At 48.0% G+C, this 13,601-nt stretch overlaps 1 protein-coding gene across 1 annotated transcript in view; it reads left to right on the forward strand.

Moving 5' to 3' along the window:
- Window positions 1-13,601, forward strand: part of LOC143277582 (uncharacterized) — a 75,436-nt gene that overhangs the window by 20,761 nt on the left and 41,074 nt on the right. Inside the window, exons 11-16 of the mRNA XM_076582461.1 lie at window positions 852-1,038; window positions 2,385-2,498; window positions 4,612-4,799; window positions 6,065-7,129; window positions 8,893-9,387; window positions 12,364-12,474. Coding sequence (XP_076438576.1) covers window positions 852-1,038; window positions 2,385-2,498; window positions 4,612-4,799; window positions 6,065-7,129; window positions 8,893-9,387; window positions 12,364-12,474 — 2,160 coding nt within the window. The remainder of the gene's footprint in view (window positions 1-851; window positions 1,039-2,384; window positions 2,499-4,611; window positions 4,800-6,064; window positions 7,130-8,892; window positions 9,388-12,363; window positions 12,475-13,601) is intronic.

Genomic DNA, 13,601 nt, shown 5'->3' on the forward strand with positions numbered 1-13,601 from the left:
CCACCATGTAGGCAGCCATAGTCCATTTTCAGGGGTGGTGTCTGAATGACTGTGACTTTGTGTTTTAGTGGTGTGTCCAGGACATGTACTGTATGATGGTTTTTACCTCGCCTTGTAGGCAGCCATAGTCCATTTTCGGGGGGGGGGTGGCGTCTGAATGACCATACTGTATGACGGTTTTTACCTCGCCTTGTAGGCAGCCATAGTCCATTTTCGGGGGGGTGGCGTCTGAATGACCATAATGTATGAAGGTTTTTACCTCGCCTTGTAGGCAGCCGTAGTCCATTTTCGGGGGGTGGCGTCTGAATGACCATACTGTATGACGGTTTTTACCTCGCCTTGTAGGCAGCCGTAGTCCATTTTGGGGGGGGGGGCGTCTGAATGACCATAATGTATGACGGTTTTTACCTCGCCTTGTAGGCAGCCATAGTCCATTTTCGGGGGGGTGGCGTCTGAATGACCATAATGTATGAAGGTTTTTACCTCGCCTTGTAGGCAGCCGTAGTCCATTTTCGGGGGGTGGCGTCTGAATGACCATACTGTATGACGGTTTTTACCTCGCCTTGTAGGCAGCCGTAGTCCATTTTGGGGGGGTGGCGTCTGAATGACCATAATGTATGACAGTTTTTACCTCGCCTTGTAGGCAGCCATAGTCCATTTTGGGGGTGTGGCGTCTGAATGACCATTCTGTATGACGGTTTTTACCTCGCCTTGTAGGCAGCCATAGTCCATTTTCGGGGGGTGGCGTCTGAATGACCATACTGTATGACGGTTTTAACCTCGCCTTGTAGGCAGCCATAGTCCATTTTCAGGGGTGGTGGTTTGAATGACCGTGTTTTGGTGGTGTCTAGGACACGTACCACCCAGAGTGCCTGGGGCCGGCCTACCCCAAGCAGCCGTCACGGCGCAACGTGTGGGTGTGCACCAAGTGCGTGCGGTGCAAGTCGTGCGGGGCCACCACACCGGGCAGCAGCACCAACGCCACCTGGACCTACGACTTCTCCCTCTGCTTCGACTGCGGCAAGCTGATGGACAAAGGTCAGGGCTGTGTGTCTGGCTGATGATGATCAGTCATCCCTCCTCTTTTGCAGCGTCTCCACTGGCTCCCTGTCTCACATAGAATAAAGTGCAACATCAGCAATCTGTGTTATAGATGTATTCACAAATCTGCCCCCTCCTATCTCTGTGGTTGCCTTCACCTCTACACTCCATCTTGGTCTCTACGATCGGCTTCAGACCCACTCTGCTTACGCATACCCAGATTCAAACACTCCACTGTCGGCCGCCATTCTTTCTCTGTCAGTAGACCTTGCTTGTGGAATGAACTTCCTCTTTCGCTTCATCAGGTCGCCGCACTCAGCTCTTTCTTCTTCTTCAACGACCTCTTCAACCAGAACAAGGGAATGAGCCCAGGAAAATGATTTCCTCATTTCTCACTCACTATTTTGCAGGAGTAAGAATGGGGTGAGAGAGAGGGAGAGAGCAATTAATCAGTGTTCAGTCATGGAGGTTTTTGAAATTCTTGGAAAAATGAGAGAACCTTCTTCTTCTTCTTCTGCGTTCGTGGGCTTCAACTCCCATGTTCACTCGTATATACGCGAGTGGGTTTTTTACGTGTATGACCGTTTTTACCCCACCATGTAGGCAGCCATACTCTACTTGTTTCCATAACCCACCGAACGCTGACATGGATTACAGGATCTTTAACATGCGTATTTGATCTTATGCTTGTGTATACACACAAAGGGAGTTCAGGCACTGGCAGGTTTGCACATATGTTGACCTGGGAGATCGTAAAAATCTCCACCCTTTACCCACCGGGCGCCGTCACCGTGATTCGAACCCGGGACCCTCAGATTGACAGTCCAACGCTTTAACCATTCGGCTATGGCGCGCGTCACTCAGCTCTTTCAAGTCTGGTCTTAAAACCCAGCTGTTTACATGGTAGCCTCCTTCCCCTGTGGCCTGCCTCTTCTTTATCAAGTTTAGAGTTACGCATGCGGGTGAATGACTGGTTTGAAAGCGCTTTGATTTGTCTCTGCACAAGATTCATTCGTTCTTTAGTTTAACGTCTTTTCACTGTAAGTGATATTAGACGAGACACAAGATTCAGCACTATATAAATACCAGTTATTATTATTATTTTTATCATCATTATCATTATCAGTATTATGCTGTCAGTATGTGTGTGTGTGTGTCACTGTACGTGTGTTTGTCACTGTGTGTGTGTGTATCACGATGTGTGTGTGTTTGTGTGTGTGTGTGTGTATGTATGTATGTGTCACTCTGTACATGTATGTGTGTGTGTATGTGTCACTGTATATGTGTGTGTGTGTGTGTGTGTGTTTGTGTCACTGTATATGTGTGTGTGTGTGTGTGTGCAGGAAACTTCTGCCCCATCTGTCGCAAGTGCTACACGGACGACGACTGGGAATCCAAGATGGTGCAGTGCGCGCTGTGCGACAGTTGGGTCCACGCCAGGTGTGAGGGCCTTACAGGTACATGTGTACTGTGTTAACTCTCTCCATATGAACGGCGAAAGAGACGACGTTGACAGCGTTTCACCCCAATTACCACCATTAAAATATTACAAGCGGAAGGCTCTTACACTGAAGAGGTGAATGTTGACAAAGAATACCACATTTCTGACGACGGAAGCTAAAGGTTGGGTCATTCAGACACCCACTGGACATCCGAGGGGTCTGTGTAGAGGAGAAGAGAGGACTGGCCGTACTGAGTGAGTTAACTCCTTCTGCACTGATCATAGACCTTGAGTGGTGGTCTGGACGCTAGACATTCGAATGAGATGATAAACCGAGGTCCCGTGTGTAGCATGCACTTAGCACATGTAAAAGAACCCACGGCAACAAAAGGGTTGTTCCAGGCAAACTTCTGTAGAAAATTTCTTTGATAGGAAAAAACAATTAAAAAAAAAACAAACTGCAGGCAGGAAAAAAAAAAAACACACCAAAAACAGGTGGTGCTGTAGTGTAGAGACACGCTGTCCCTGGGGAGAGCAGCCCGAATTTCACACAGAAATACAGTACAATACAGTAATGATGAGAATAGTGAAAATAATGGTGAAGCTAAATGGCTAAAAACAACAGCAGCAACCACCACAACCACCACCACAACCACAGCCACCACCACAACCATAGCCACCACAACCACAACCACAATCACCACCACAACCACCACCACCACCACCACCACCACCACCACAACCTTAGCCACCACCACCACCACCACCACCACCACCACAGCCACCACCACAACCACCACCACAACCACCACCACAACTGCCACCGCAGCCATCACCACCACCACCACAACAACCACAACCACCACTACCACCACAGCCACCACCACAACCACCACCACAACCCCCACCACCACAACCACAACCACCACCACAACCACCACCACAGCCACAACCACCACCACAACCACCACCACAGCCATAACCACCACCACAACCACCACCACAACCACAACCACCACCACAGCCACAACCACCACCACAACCACCACCACAGCCACCACCATAACCACCGCCACAACCACCCACCACCACAAACACCACCACAACCACCACCACAGCCACAACCACCACCACAACCACCACCACAGCCACTACCATAACCACCACCACAGCCACCACCATAACTACAACCACAACCACCACCACAGCCACCACCACCACCACCACCACCACAGCCACCACCACAGCCACCACCACAGCCACAGCCATCACCACAGCCATCACCACAGCCACAGCCACCACCACAGCCATCACCACAGCCACAACCACCACCACAGCCATCACCACAGCCACCACCACAACCACCACAGCCACAGCCATCACCACAACCACAACCACCACCACCACCACAACCAGAACCACCACCACCACCAACACCACCACCACAACCACAGCCACCACCACCACCACCACCACCACCACCACAACACCCACAACCACCACAACAGCCACCACCACCACAACCACCACCACAACAACCACAACCACCACCACCACAGCCACAACAACCACAACCACCACCACCACCGCCACCACCACAACAACCACCACCACCACAGCCACCACCACCACCACCACCACAGCCACAACCACCACCACAACCACCACCACAACCACAGCCACCACCACCACCACCACCACAGCCACAACCACCACCACCACCACCACCACAACCACCACCACAACCACCACCAACACCACCAACACCACCACCACAACCACCACCAACACCACCAACACCACCACCACAACCACCACCACCAACACCACCACCACAACCACCACCACCACCACCACTACAACCACCACCACCACCACAGCCACCACCACAACCACCACCAACACCACCACTGCCACCACCACCACCACAACCACCACCACAGCCACCACCACAGCCACCACCACTGCCACCACCACCACCACAACCACCACCATAGCCACCACCACAGCCACCACCACAACCACCACCACCACCATAGCCACCACCACAACCACCACCACCACCACAGCCATCACCACAACCACCACTGCCACCACCACCATCAAGAACCAGCCAGGGTGTGTTGCAGACGAAATGTACCAGCTGTTCTCCTTCCTGCCCGAGGACATCCAGTACCGGTGCAGGGTGTGCTGCCCGGACGACCCCCCTGAGTGGCGCACCATCCTGAGGGACGAGCTGTTGTCCGGGCTGCGCAGCGTGCTGACGGGGCTGACCTCCTTCAAGTGTTCCCACCACCTGTTGGTCATCAATGAGGAGGTATTGGGTGTGTGTGTGTGTGTGTGTGTGTGTGAGGGAGATTTTGTGTGTGTGTGTGTGTGTGTGTGTGTGTGTGTGTGAGGGAGATTTTGTGTGTGTGTGTGTGTGTGTGTGTGTGTGAGAGAGAGAGAGGGGGAGATTGTGTATGTGTGTGTGTGTGTGTGTCTCTCTCTGTGTGTGTGAGAGAGAGGGTGAGATTGTGTGTGTGTGTGTCTGTGTGTGTGAGAGAGAGAGAGAGGGGGAGATTGTGTGTGTGTGTGTCTGTGTGTGTGAGAGAGAGAGAGAGGGGGAGATTGTGTATGTGTGTGTCTGTGTGTGTGTGTGTGTGTGAGAGAGAGGGGGAGATTGTGTGTGTGTGTGTGTGTGTGTGTGAGAGAGGGGGAGATTGTGTGTGTGTGTCTGTGTGTGTGTGTGTGTGTGAGAGGGGGAGATTGTGTGTATGTGTGTGTGTGTGTGTGTGAGCTGACCTCCTTCAAGTGTTCCCACCACTTGTTGGTCATCAGTGAGGAGGTAGTGGGGTGTGTGTGTGTGTGTGTGTGCGCACGTGCGCGCATGCGCGCGTGTGTGCGTGCACGCACGTGCGTGTGTGCGAGAGAGAGAGAGGGAGATTGTGTGTGTGTGTGTGTGTGTGTGAGGGATGACCTCCTTCAAGTGTTCCCACCACCTGTTGGTCATCAATGAGGAAGTTGTTCGCACACCAAACCACACACACACCGCACCATCACACCACACCAAACCACACACACACCGCACCATCACACCACACCAAACCACACACACACTGCACCATCACACCACACCAAACCACACACACACTGCACCATCACACCACACCAAACCACACACACACCGCACCATCACACCACACCAAACCACACACCAAACCGCGCACCATACCACACCACCACACCACACCACCACACCACACCACACCACACACACCACCACACCACACCACACCACGCCACGCCACCACCACTGCCCACTGTGGTTGGTTGCACACCACGTCACACACACACCCCACCACACCACACCTCACACCACACACACATGACACCACACACCACCACACCACACCATCACTGCCCCCACACTGTCGTTGGTTGCACACCAAACCACACACACCTCACGAAACCACCCACCACACTACACCAAACCACACACCACCTCACACACACCACACCACCACATCACACACACACACACCACCACACCACCACACCACACACCACCACCATCACTGCCCACACTGTCGTTGGTTGCAGAAAGAACGGGAGCGCAGCCAGAGGGCACTACAGCGAAAGAAACCGGCCCTCGCCCTCGGCCCCAGTCCCACCCTGTCCCCTGTCAATGCGGAAGCGACACGGACAAGTCCTCGCCACCCCAGACACTCTCGAAGCGGACACGCCCCCTCCCCTGGCGAGAAGCAGGCGACATCCGAGGCGGATGTGGAGAAAGACGCGTCGCCCTCGAAATCGGCTGCCTCCCCACAATGCACCAGCAGCAGCAGCAGCAACAGACAGGAAGGCGGTAGTTTACTGAGGGAGGACGCTTCCCTCTCGGACGTCTTGCCGGGGGAGGAGGAGAAGGAGGAGGAGAGCATGGAAGTGTCTGATGGTGAAGTGGTCTCCCCTGACGGCGAAGCGGTCTCCCCTGCGAAGAAAAGCGACACGCAGACCGAGCCCGACCGTCGGCGTCCTGATGACGGCGACGATGGTGGTGCTGCCACCTGCAAAGGAGAACACCCAGACAAAGCGGTGTCATCAGAAGAGATCGTTGTGGAACAGCTGGCTGAGAAACCAGCTGGGGAGTTGTCATTGTCGTCGTTGTCATCGGCTCCCGACCCATTGGATGACGGCGTAGAGGTCAAACCGGACGTGGTGGATCTGTGTAACGACGGGAAAGAGGTGGGGGTGTCGGAGGGCAAGGAGGAGTTCTTGGGGAAGAAAGAAAGTGACTCCAAACCTTCTCCGGCTCTAACACCACTGGCGAAGGACAGAGCGCAGGACGGGGTCACGACCTCCCCGGACGGATGCGGCTCGGTTTCGTCATCGTCGTCGTCGTCAGCCACGGCCACGGCTTCCTCCCCCTCCTTGGAATCGACGCCCTCTTTCATCGCCATGGAAACCACGAGGTCAGCAGCGGGTAGCGAAGGGTCGGGAGAATGTTGGTTAGAGTCCCACAACAGAATGATTACGACAACGACAACAACGCCGCTGCCCACTGGTGTGGCCAGGAACCTGTTTGAGACGTTTCTGGCTTCATCCGGCACTGGGGGAAAGGGGACCCATGGAGATGGGGGAGATGGCGACCAATTGACAGACAGGTGGGTGAAAGGGGGGGATGATGGGGTGAAAAAGAAGTAGTGCTATAACTTGAACTAAAAAAAAAAAAAAAATTTTGTTTGGGATATCTTGCTCTAACAAAAAAAAAGAAAAAAAGATGACATCATGTGCCCTGATCATGAATATGTGTGTGTGTGTGTGTGTGTGTGTTCAGAATTGAAGGAAGGGGAGAGAAATCGACAGAATGGGGGGGGGAGGAGGAGGAGGAGAAAGAGGAAAAAGATGTCAAAATCGACATGCTGGACTGGGATATGACCCCTTCATCCGACCTCCGACCCAGGACGGGAGACTCGAGGGGTCAGCGCGACATGTCACTGACACAGTCACCACCACCACCTCCACCACCATCATCACCACCGCCGACGTCGTCTCTGAACTCTTCTTCTGCGTCATACCTGGTTGAGGAAGAACCAACACCTGTCTCCAGGGACGCTTCACAAAATGCTCCAGGTATGTGTGTAGTGTATTGTGGAGGGGGGTAGAGGAGGTGTAGGGTAATGTGTGTGTGTGTGTGTTGGGGCTCATATACGTTTATGTGTATTTGACTGCGCTTTCATATCTGTGAAACTGCATGTTTGGTGCATATCTGTTATGTATATGTGGCTGTATGTGTGAATGTGTGTCTCCATGTTTTACATTTATTTGCTTATTTATCATCATTGTTGTCTTTTTCATTTATTTATTTATTAATTAATTATTATTATTATTACTACTTTTTTATATTATAATTATTATTTATCTATATATTTATTTATTTATGTACGCTTATAGTTGACTTCATCACGTTTTTGTGCCTTATACATACTAGTAGTGGTAGTAGTAATTTTTTTATGTATTTATTCACCCCCCTTTTTTTTTTCTCAAGGCCTGACTAAGCGCGTTGGGTTACGCTGCTGGTCAGGCATCTGCTTGGCAGATGTGGTGTAGCGTTTAGGATTTGTTCGAACGCAGTGACGCCTCCTTGAGCTACTGAAACTGAAGCTGAAACTGTATTGTGTTCCATAGTGTGCAGTATTTGAATTTTTATTGTATTGTACTGTACTGTACTGTGCTGTGTTGTGCTATACTGTACTGTGTTGTGTTGTATTTTATAGTATCTATACTAATACTATGCAAGACTATTGATGGGCACAGTAGCCGAGTGGTTAAAGCGTTAGACTGTCATCTGAGTTTCCCAGGTTCGAATCTTGGTGAGGGCGCCTGATGGGTATATGGTGGAGATTTTTCCCATCTCTCAGCTCAACATATGTGCAGACCTGCTAGTCCCTGAACCCACTCCATGTGTATACACACGCAGAAGATTAAATATGCACGTTAAAGATCTGTAATCCATGTCAGTGTTCGGTGGGTTATGGAAACAAGAACACACCCTGCAAGCACACCCCTGAAAACGGAGCATGGCTGCCTGCATGGCTGGGTAAATAAACGGAATACATGTAAATTATGTGTCTGTACATGACCGAAACCTGATTGAATGACAAAGGAAACGAATGATGAGCGCCCGGTGGTGGCTGTCAGTCGGCTCTACTTACATAGGGCAGCCTGTTGTGCAAATGACTCTGTGTTTGTAAAGTGCTTAGACTCTGACTGAGGTAGGCGCTATGTAAGTATTCGTATCATTCATTCACATCATGCTGAACTATATTAAACAGTACTGCGCCATTCTCGGACTGTATCCTAGGGTGCTGCACTGTACTGTGCTGTAGTAGGGGTTGTAACTTGGGTGAGATATTCTCTGCCATGAACAGACTCTAGCCCACCCAGACAGTCGAGACAGCAGTTGCCTTCCTTTGCTGTCCCGGCGGCTGTACTGTAGTTCGGACATGGCTGACGTGTCATTCATTTCCTGTCCAGCCAACACGTCTGAAGCTGTCGAAAACTCCTGGGTCGACGAAGACACCTCGAGGCACATGAAAACCGACAACAAGCACGAGCCATCAGACTCCGGGACAAGTGCCACAAATTACGGAGGAGCTCTTCCTAGGCAGGAGGAGGAGGGGGGAAGAAGAGAGGGTGGTGGCGGCGGCAGTGGCGGGAGCAGCCTGGAGGTCAAGGGTCAAGGTCAAGGTCATCACGTGACCTTCACGGTGAACATGGTGACAGAGGCGACGCTGACGACGGCGGCGGCGGTTGCCGGGGGCAACGGAGGGAGCAGGAGTCTGGCGCAGCGGTTCCAGCGTCAGTTTCCCCGGGACTTCAACGCCGTGAGGATGAAGCTGGAGTCGGACCGCTACAGCAGTGTGGTGAGTTGGTGGTGAGGGGTTGGGGTGGTGGTGAGGGGCTGGGGTGGTGGGGAGGGGTTGGGGTGGTGGTGAGGGGCTGGGGTGGTGGTGAGGGGTTGGGGTGGTGGTGAGGGGTTGGGTGAGTCGGTGGTGAGGGGTTGGGGTGGTGGTGAGGGGCTGGGGTGGTGGTGAGGGGTTGGGGTGGTGGTGAGGGGTTGGGTGAGTCGGTGGTGAGGGGTTGGGGTGGTGGTGAGGGGTTGGGGTGGTGGGGAGGGGTTGGGTGAGTCGGTGGTGAGGGGTTGGGGTGGTGGTGAGGGGCTGGGGTGGTGGTGAGGGGCTGGGGTGGTGGTGAGGGGTTGGGTGAGTCTGTGGTGAGGGGTTGGGGTGGTGGGGAGGGGTTGGGTGAGTCGGTGGTGGGTTGGGGTGGTGGGGAGGGGCTGGGGTGGTGGGAAGGGGTTGGGGTGGTGGTGAGGGGTTGGGGTGGTGGGAAGGGGTTGGGGTGGTGGTGAGGGGTTGGGGGTGGGGCGGTGGTGAGGGGCTGGGGTGGTGGTGAGGGGTCGGGGTGGTGGTGAGGGGTTGGGGTGGTGGGGAGGGGTTGGGGTGGTGGGGAGGGGTGGTTAGTGTGATGATGGTGGTGGTGGTGCTTTGTGATAAAGTGTTGGGGAGTTTTGGTGTGTGTGCGTGTGTGTGTGTGTGTGTGTGTGTGTGTGTACACAAGTGACTGTGATTATGTGTCGGGGAGGTTTTGTGTGTGTGTGTGTGTGTGTGTACATATGTCATATATATGTGTAGCTTACACACACTCACACACACACACATCACATGTCACAAACATCACATGACACATATCTCTTTCACACACACACACACACAAACACACACACAAATACCACACACAAATGTACAGTTTAGGAGTGCAACTTCTAAATGCAGGAGTATAATGAAGACATGGTACAGACTGTTGATTATTATTTATTGTTTGTGTTGGAGTTTAATGAAGACATGGTAAACACTTAATTATCATTTATTGTTTTTGCAGGAAGAGATGAATGAAAACATGGTACTTAATGTTAATTAATTTTAATTGTTTGTGCAGGAGGAGTTTAATGAATATGTCTAATGCTAACGTCCATATTCTAAATATATTTCTGTTTAATAATTACGATGTAATAATTAATTGCAATGTTTTTAAAAGCGAATATGTGAAATGCTTTTATTTGAGAACATATGTTTATTACTCTTGTTTGATCAAGTTATCTGCGTGTGTGGGGTGGGGTGGGGGTGGGGGGGTGCAGTGCGGGTGTGTGCTGATTATCTGGTTGTGGTTTTCCGCAATTCATCTTTATTCTTATCTTATCTGTCTATTATAATCAATGTGCAGTATAGTAGGCTATGTTTATAATTATATTCAAATAATGTTTCTTAATTCTTTCTGTTTTTACATTAAGAATACTAGTTATTACCTGCAGTGTGTGGATGTATGTATGAAACGATGTATGTGATATTTTTTACATTTGTATCTTCGTAATATTTGTTGGGGCTGTTGTTGGCTTTTACAGTTATGGTCCCCATGTTGTTTACTTGTCTATGTTGTGATAATGCACCTGACCAAATTTCTCCAGGTGGAGATAATAAAGTTATTCTTATCTTATCTTATCTTATCTTATGGTACCTACTGGTGATTAGTTTTAATTGTTTGTTTAGGAGTTTAGTGAAGACGTGGTACATACTGTTGAGTACTATTTGTTGTTTGTGCAGGAGGATTTTAATGAAGACATGTTACATGCTGTTATTTATTATTCATTGTTTGTGTTGGAGTTTAATGAAGGCATGGTAAATGCTGTTAATTATTTATTGTTTTGGAAGAGTTTAATGAAGATATGGTACTTACTGTTAATCAGTTTTAATTGTTTGTGCAGGAGGAGTTTAATGAAGACATGGTACACATTGTTGATTGATATTTATTGTTTGTGCAGGAGGAGTTTAATAAAAGACATGATACACATTGTTGATTGATATTAATTGTTTGTGCAGGAGGAGTTTAATGAAGACATGGTACACATTGTTGATTGATATTAATTGTTTGTGCAGGAGGAGTTTAATGAAGACATGGTACACATTGTTGATTGATATTAATTGTTTGTGCAGGAGGAATTTAATGAAGACATGGTACACACTGTTGATTAATTTTTATTGTTTGTGCAGGAGGAGTTTAATGAAGACATGGTACACATTGTTGATTGATATTAATTGTTCATGCAGGAGGATTTTAATGAAGACATGGTACACATTGATTAATATTAATTGTTTGTGCAGGAGGAATTTAATGAAGACATGGTACACATTGTTGATCAATTTTTATTGTTTGTGCAGGAGGAGTTTAATGAAGACATGGTACACATTGTTGATTGATATTTATTGTTTGTTCAAGAGGATTTTAATGAAGACATGGTACACATTGTTGATTGATATTAATTGTTTGTATAGGAGGAGTTTAATGAAGACATGGTACATGTTGTTGATTGATATTAATTGTTTGTGCAGAAGGAGTTTAATGAAGACATGGTACACATTGTTGATCAATTTTTATTGTTTGTGCAGGAGGAGTTTAATGAAGACATGGTACACATTGTTGATTGATATTTATTGTTTGTTCAAGAGGATTTTAATGAAGACATGGTACACATTGTTGATTAATATTTATTGTTTGTGCAGGAGGAGTTTAATGAAGACATGGTACACATTGTTGATTGATATTAATTGTTTGTGCAGGAGGAGTTTAATGAAGACATGGTACACATTGTTGATTGATATTAATTGTTTGTGCAGGAGGAATTTAATGAAGACATGGTACACATTGTTGATTGATATTTATTGTTTGTGTTGGAGTTTAATGAAGACATGGTAAATACTGTTAATTAATATTTATTGCTTGTTCAGGAAGATTTTAATGAAGACATGGTACACATTGTTGATTGATATTAATTGTTTGTGCAGGAGGAGTTTAATGAAGACATGGTACACATCATTCAGACAGCCCTCAGTGATGATCACCTTCTACCAACACGTAGAAAGCACAACAACTCTGTCAAGTCTATCTTCATAAAGGTAAGGAAACCTCATAAACAATTCTGTCAAGTCTTTCATTATAAAGGTAAGGAAACCTCATAAACAATTATGTCAAGTCTATCTTCATGAAGGTAAGGAAACCTCATAAACAGTTCTGTCAAGTCTTTCATTATAAAGGTAAGGAAACCTCATAAACAACTCTGTCAAGTCAAACCTCATAAACAATTATGTCAAGTCTATCTTCATAAAGGTAAGGAAACCTCATAAACAAGTCTATCTTCATGAAGGTAAGGAAACCTCATAAATAACTCTGTCCAGTCTTAATAAAGGAAACCTCATAAACAGTTCTGTCAAGTCTATCTTCATGAAGGTAAGGAAACCTCATAAACAACTCTGTCACGTCTTTCATCATAAAGGTAAGGAAACCTCATAAACAACTCTGTCCAGTCTATCTTCATAAAGGAAACATCATAAACAATTATGTCAAGTCTATCTTCATAAAAGTAAGGAAACCTCACAAACAGTTCTGTCAAGTCTATCTTGATGAAGGTAAGGAAACCTCATAAACAACTCTGTTAAGTCTTTAATTAATGTCAGCAAAGGTATTATTAACAATCCTGCCAAGTCTTATCTTTCATTAAGGTGAGCGAACATATTATCAAAAATTCTGTCAAGTCTACCCTCGTAAAGGTAAGGAAACCTCATAAACAATTCTGTTAAGTCTTTAATTAATGTCAGCAAAGGTATTATTAACAATCCTGTCAAGTCTTATCTTTCATTAAGGTGAATGAACATATCAAAAAATCTGTCAGGTCTATCTTCATAAAGGTAAGGAAACCTCATAAACAGTTCTGTCAAGTCTATCATCAGTGTAAGCAAAGGTGTCATCAACAATTCTGTCAAGTTTTTCATCAGAGAAAGCAAAGGTATTATTTGTCAAGTCTTATCTTTCATTAAGGTAAACAAAAAATCTGACAAGTCTATATTTCATTAAGATAAGCAAACGTATTATTGACAATTATTTCATCAAGGTAGGCAAGCATTATTAACAGTTCTGTCTAGTCATTATTCATAAAAGTAAGCAACGCCCCCCCCCCAACCCCCAACCTCGCCACCCCCCACCTACCACCAACCCCCACACTCACACACACACACACACACACACA

Source organism: Babylonia areolata, chromosome 34 (genome assembly GCF_041734735.1).
Source record: "Babylonia areolata isolate BAREFJ2019XMU chromosome 34, ASM4173473v1, whole genome shotgun sequence".
Taxonomy (NCBI): domain Eukaryota; kingdom Metazoa; phylum Mollusca; class Gastropoda; order Neogastropoda; family Buccinidae; genus Babylonia; species Babylonia areolata.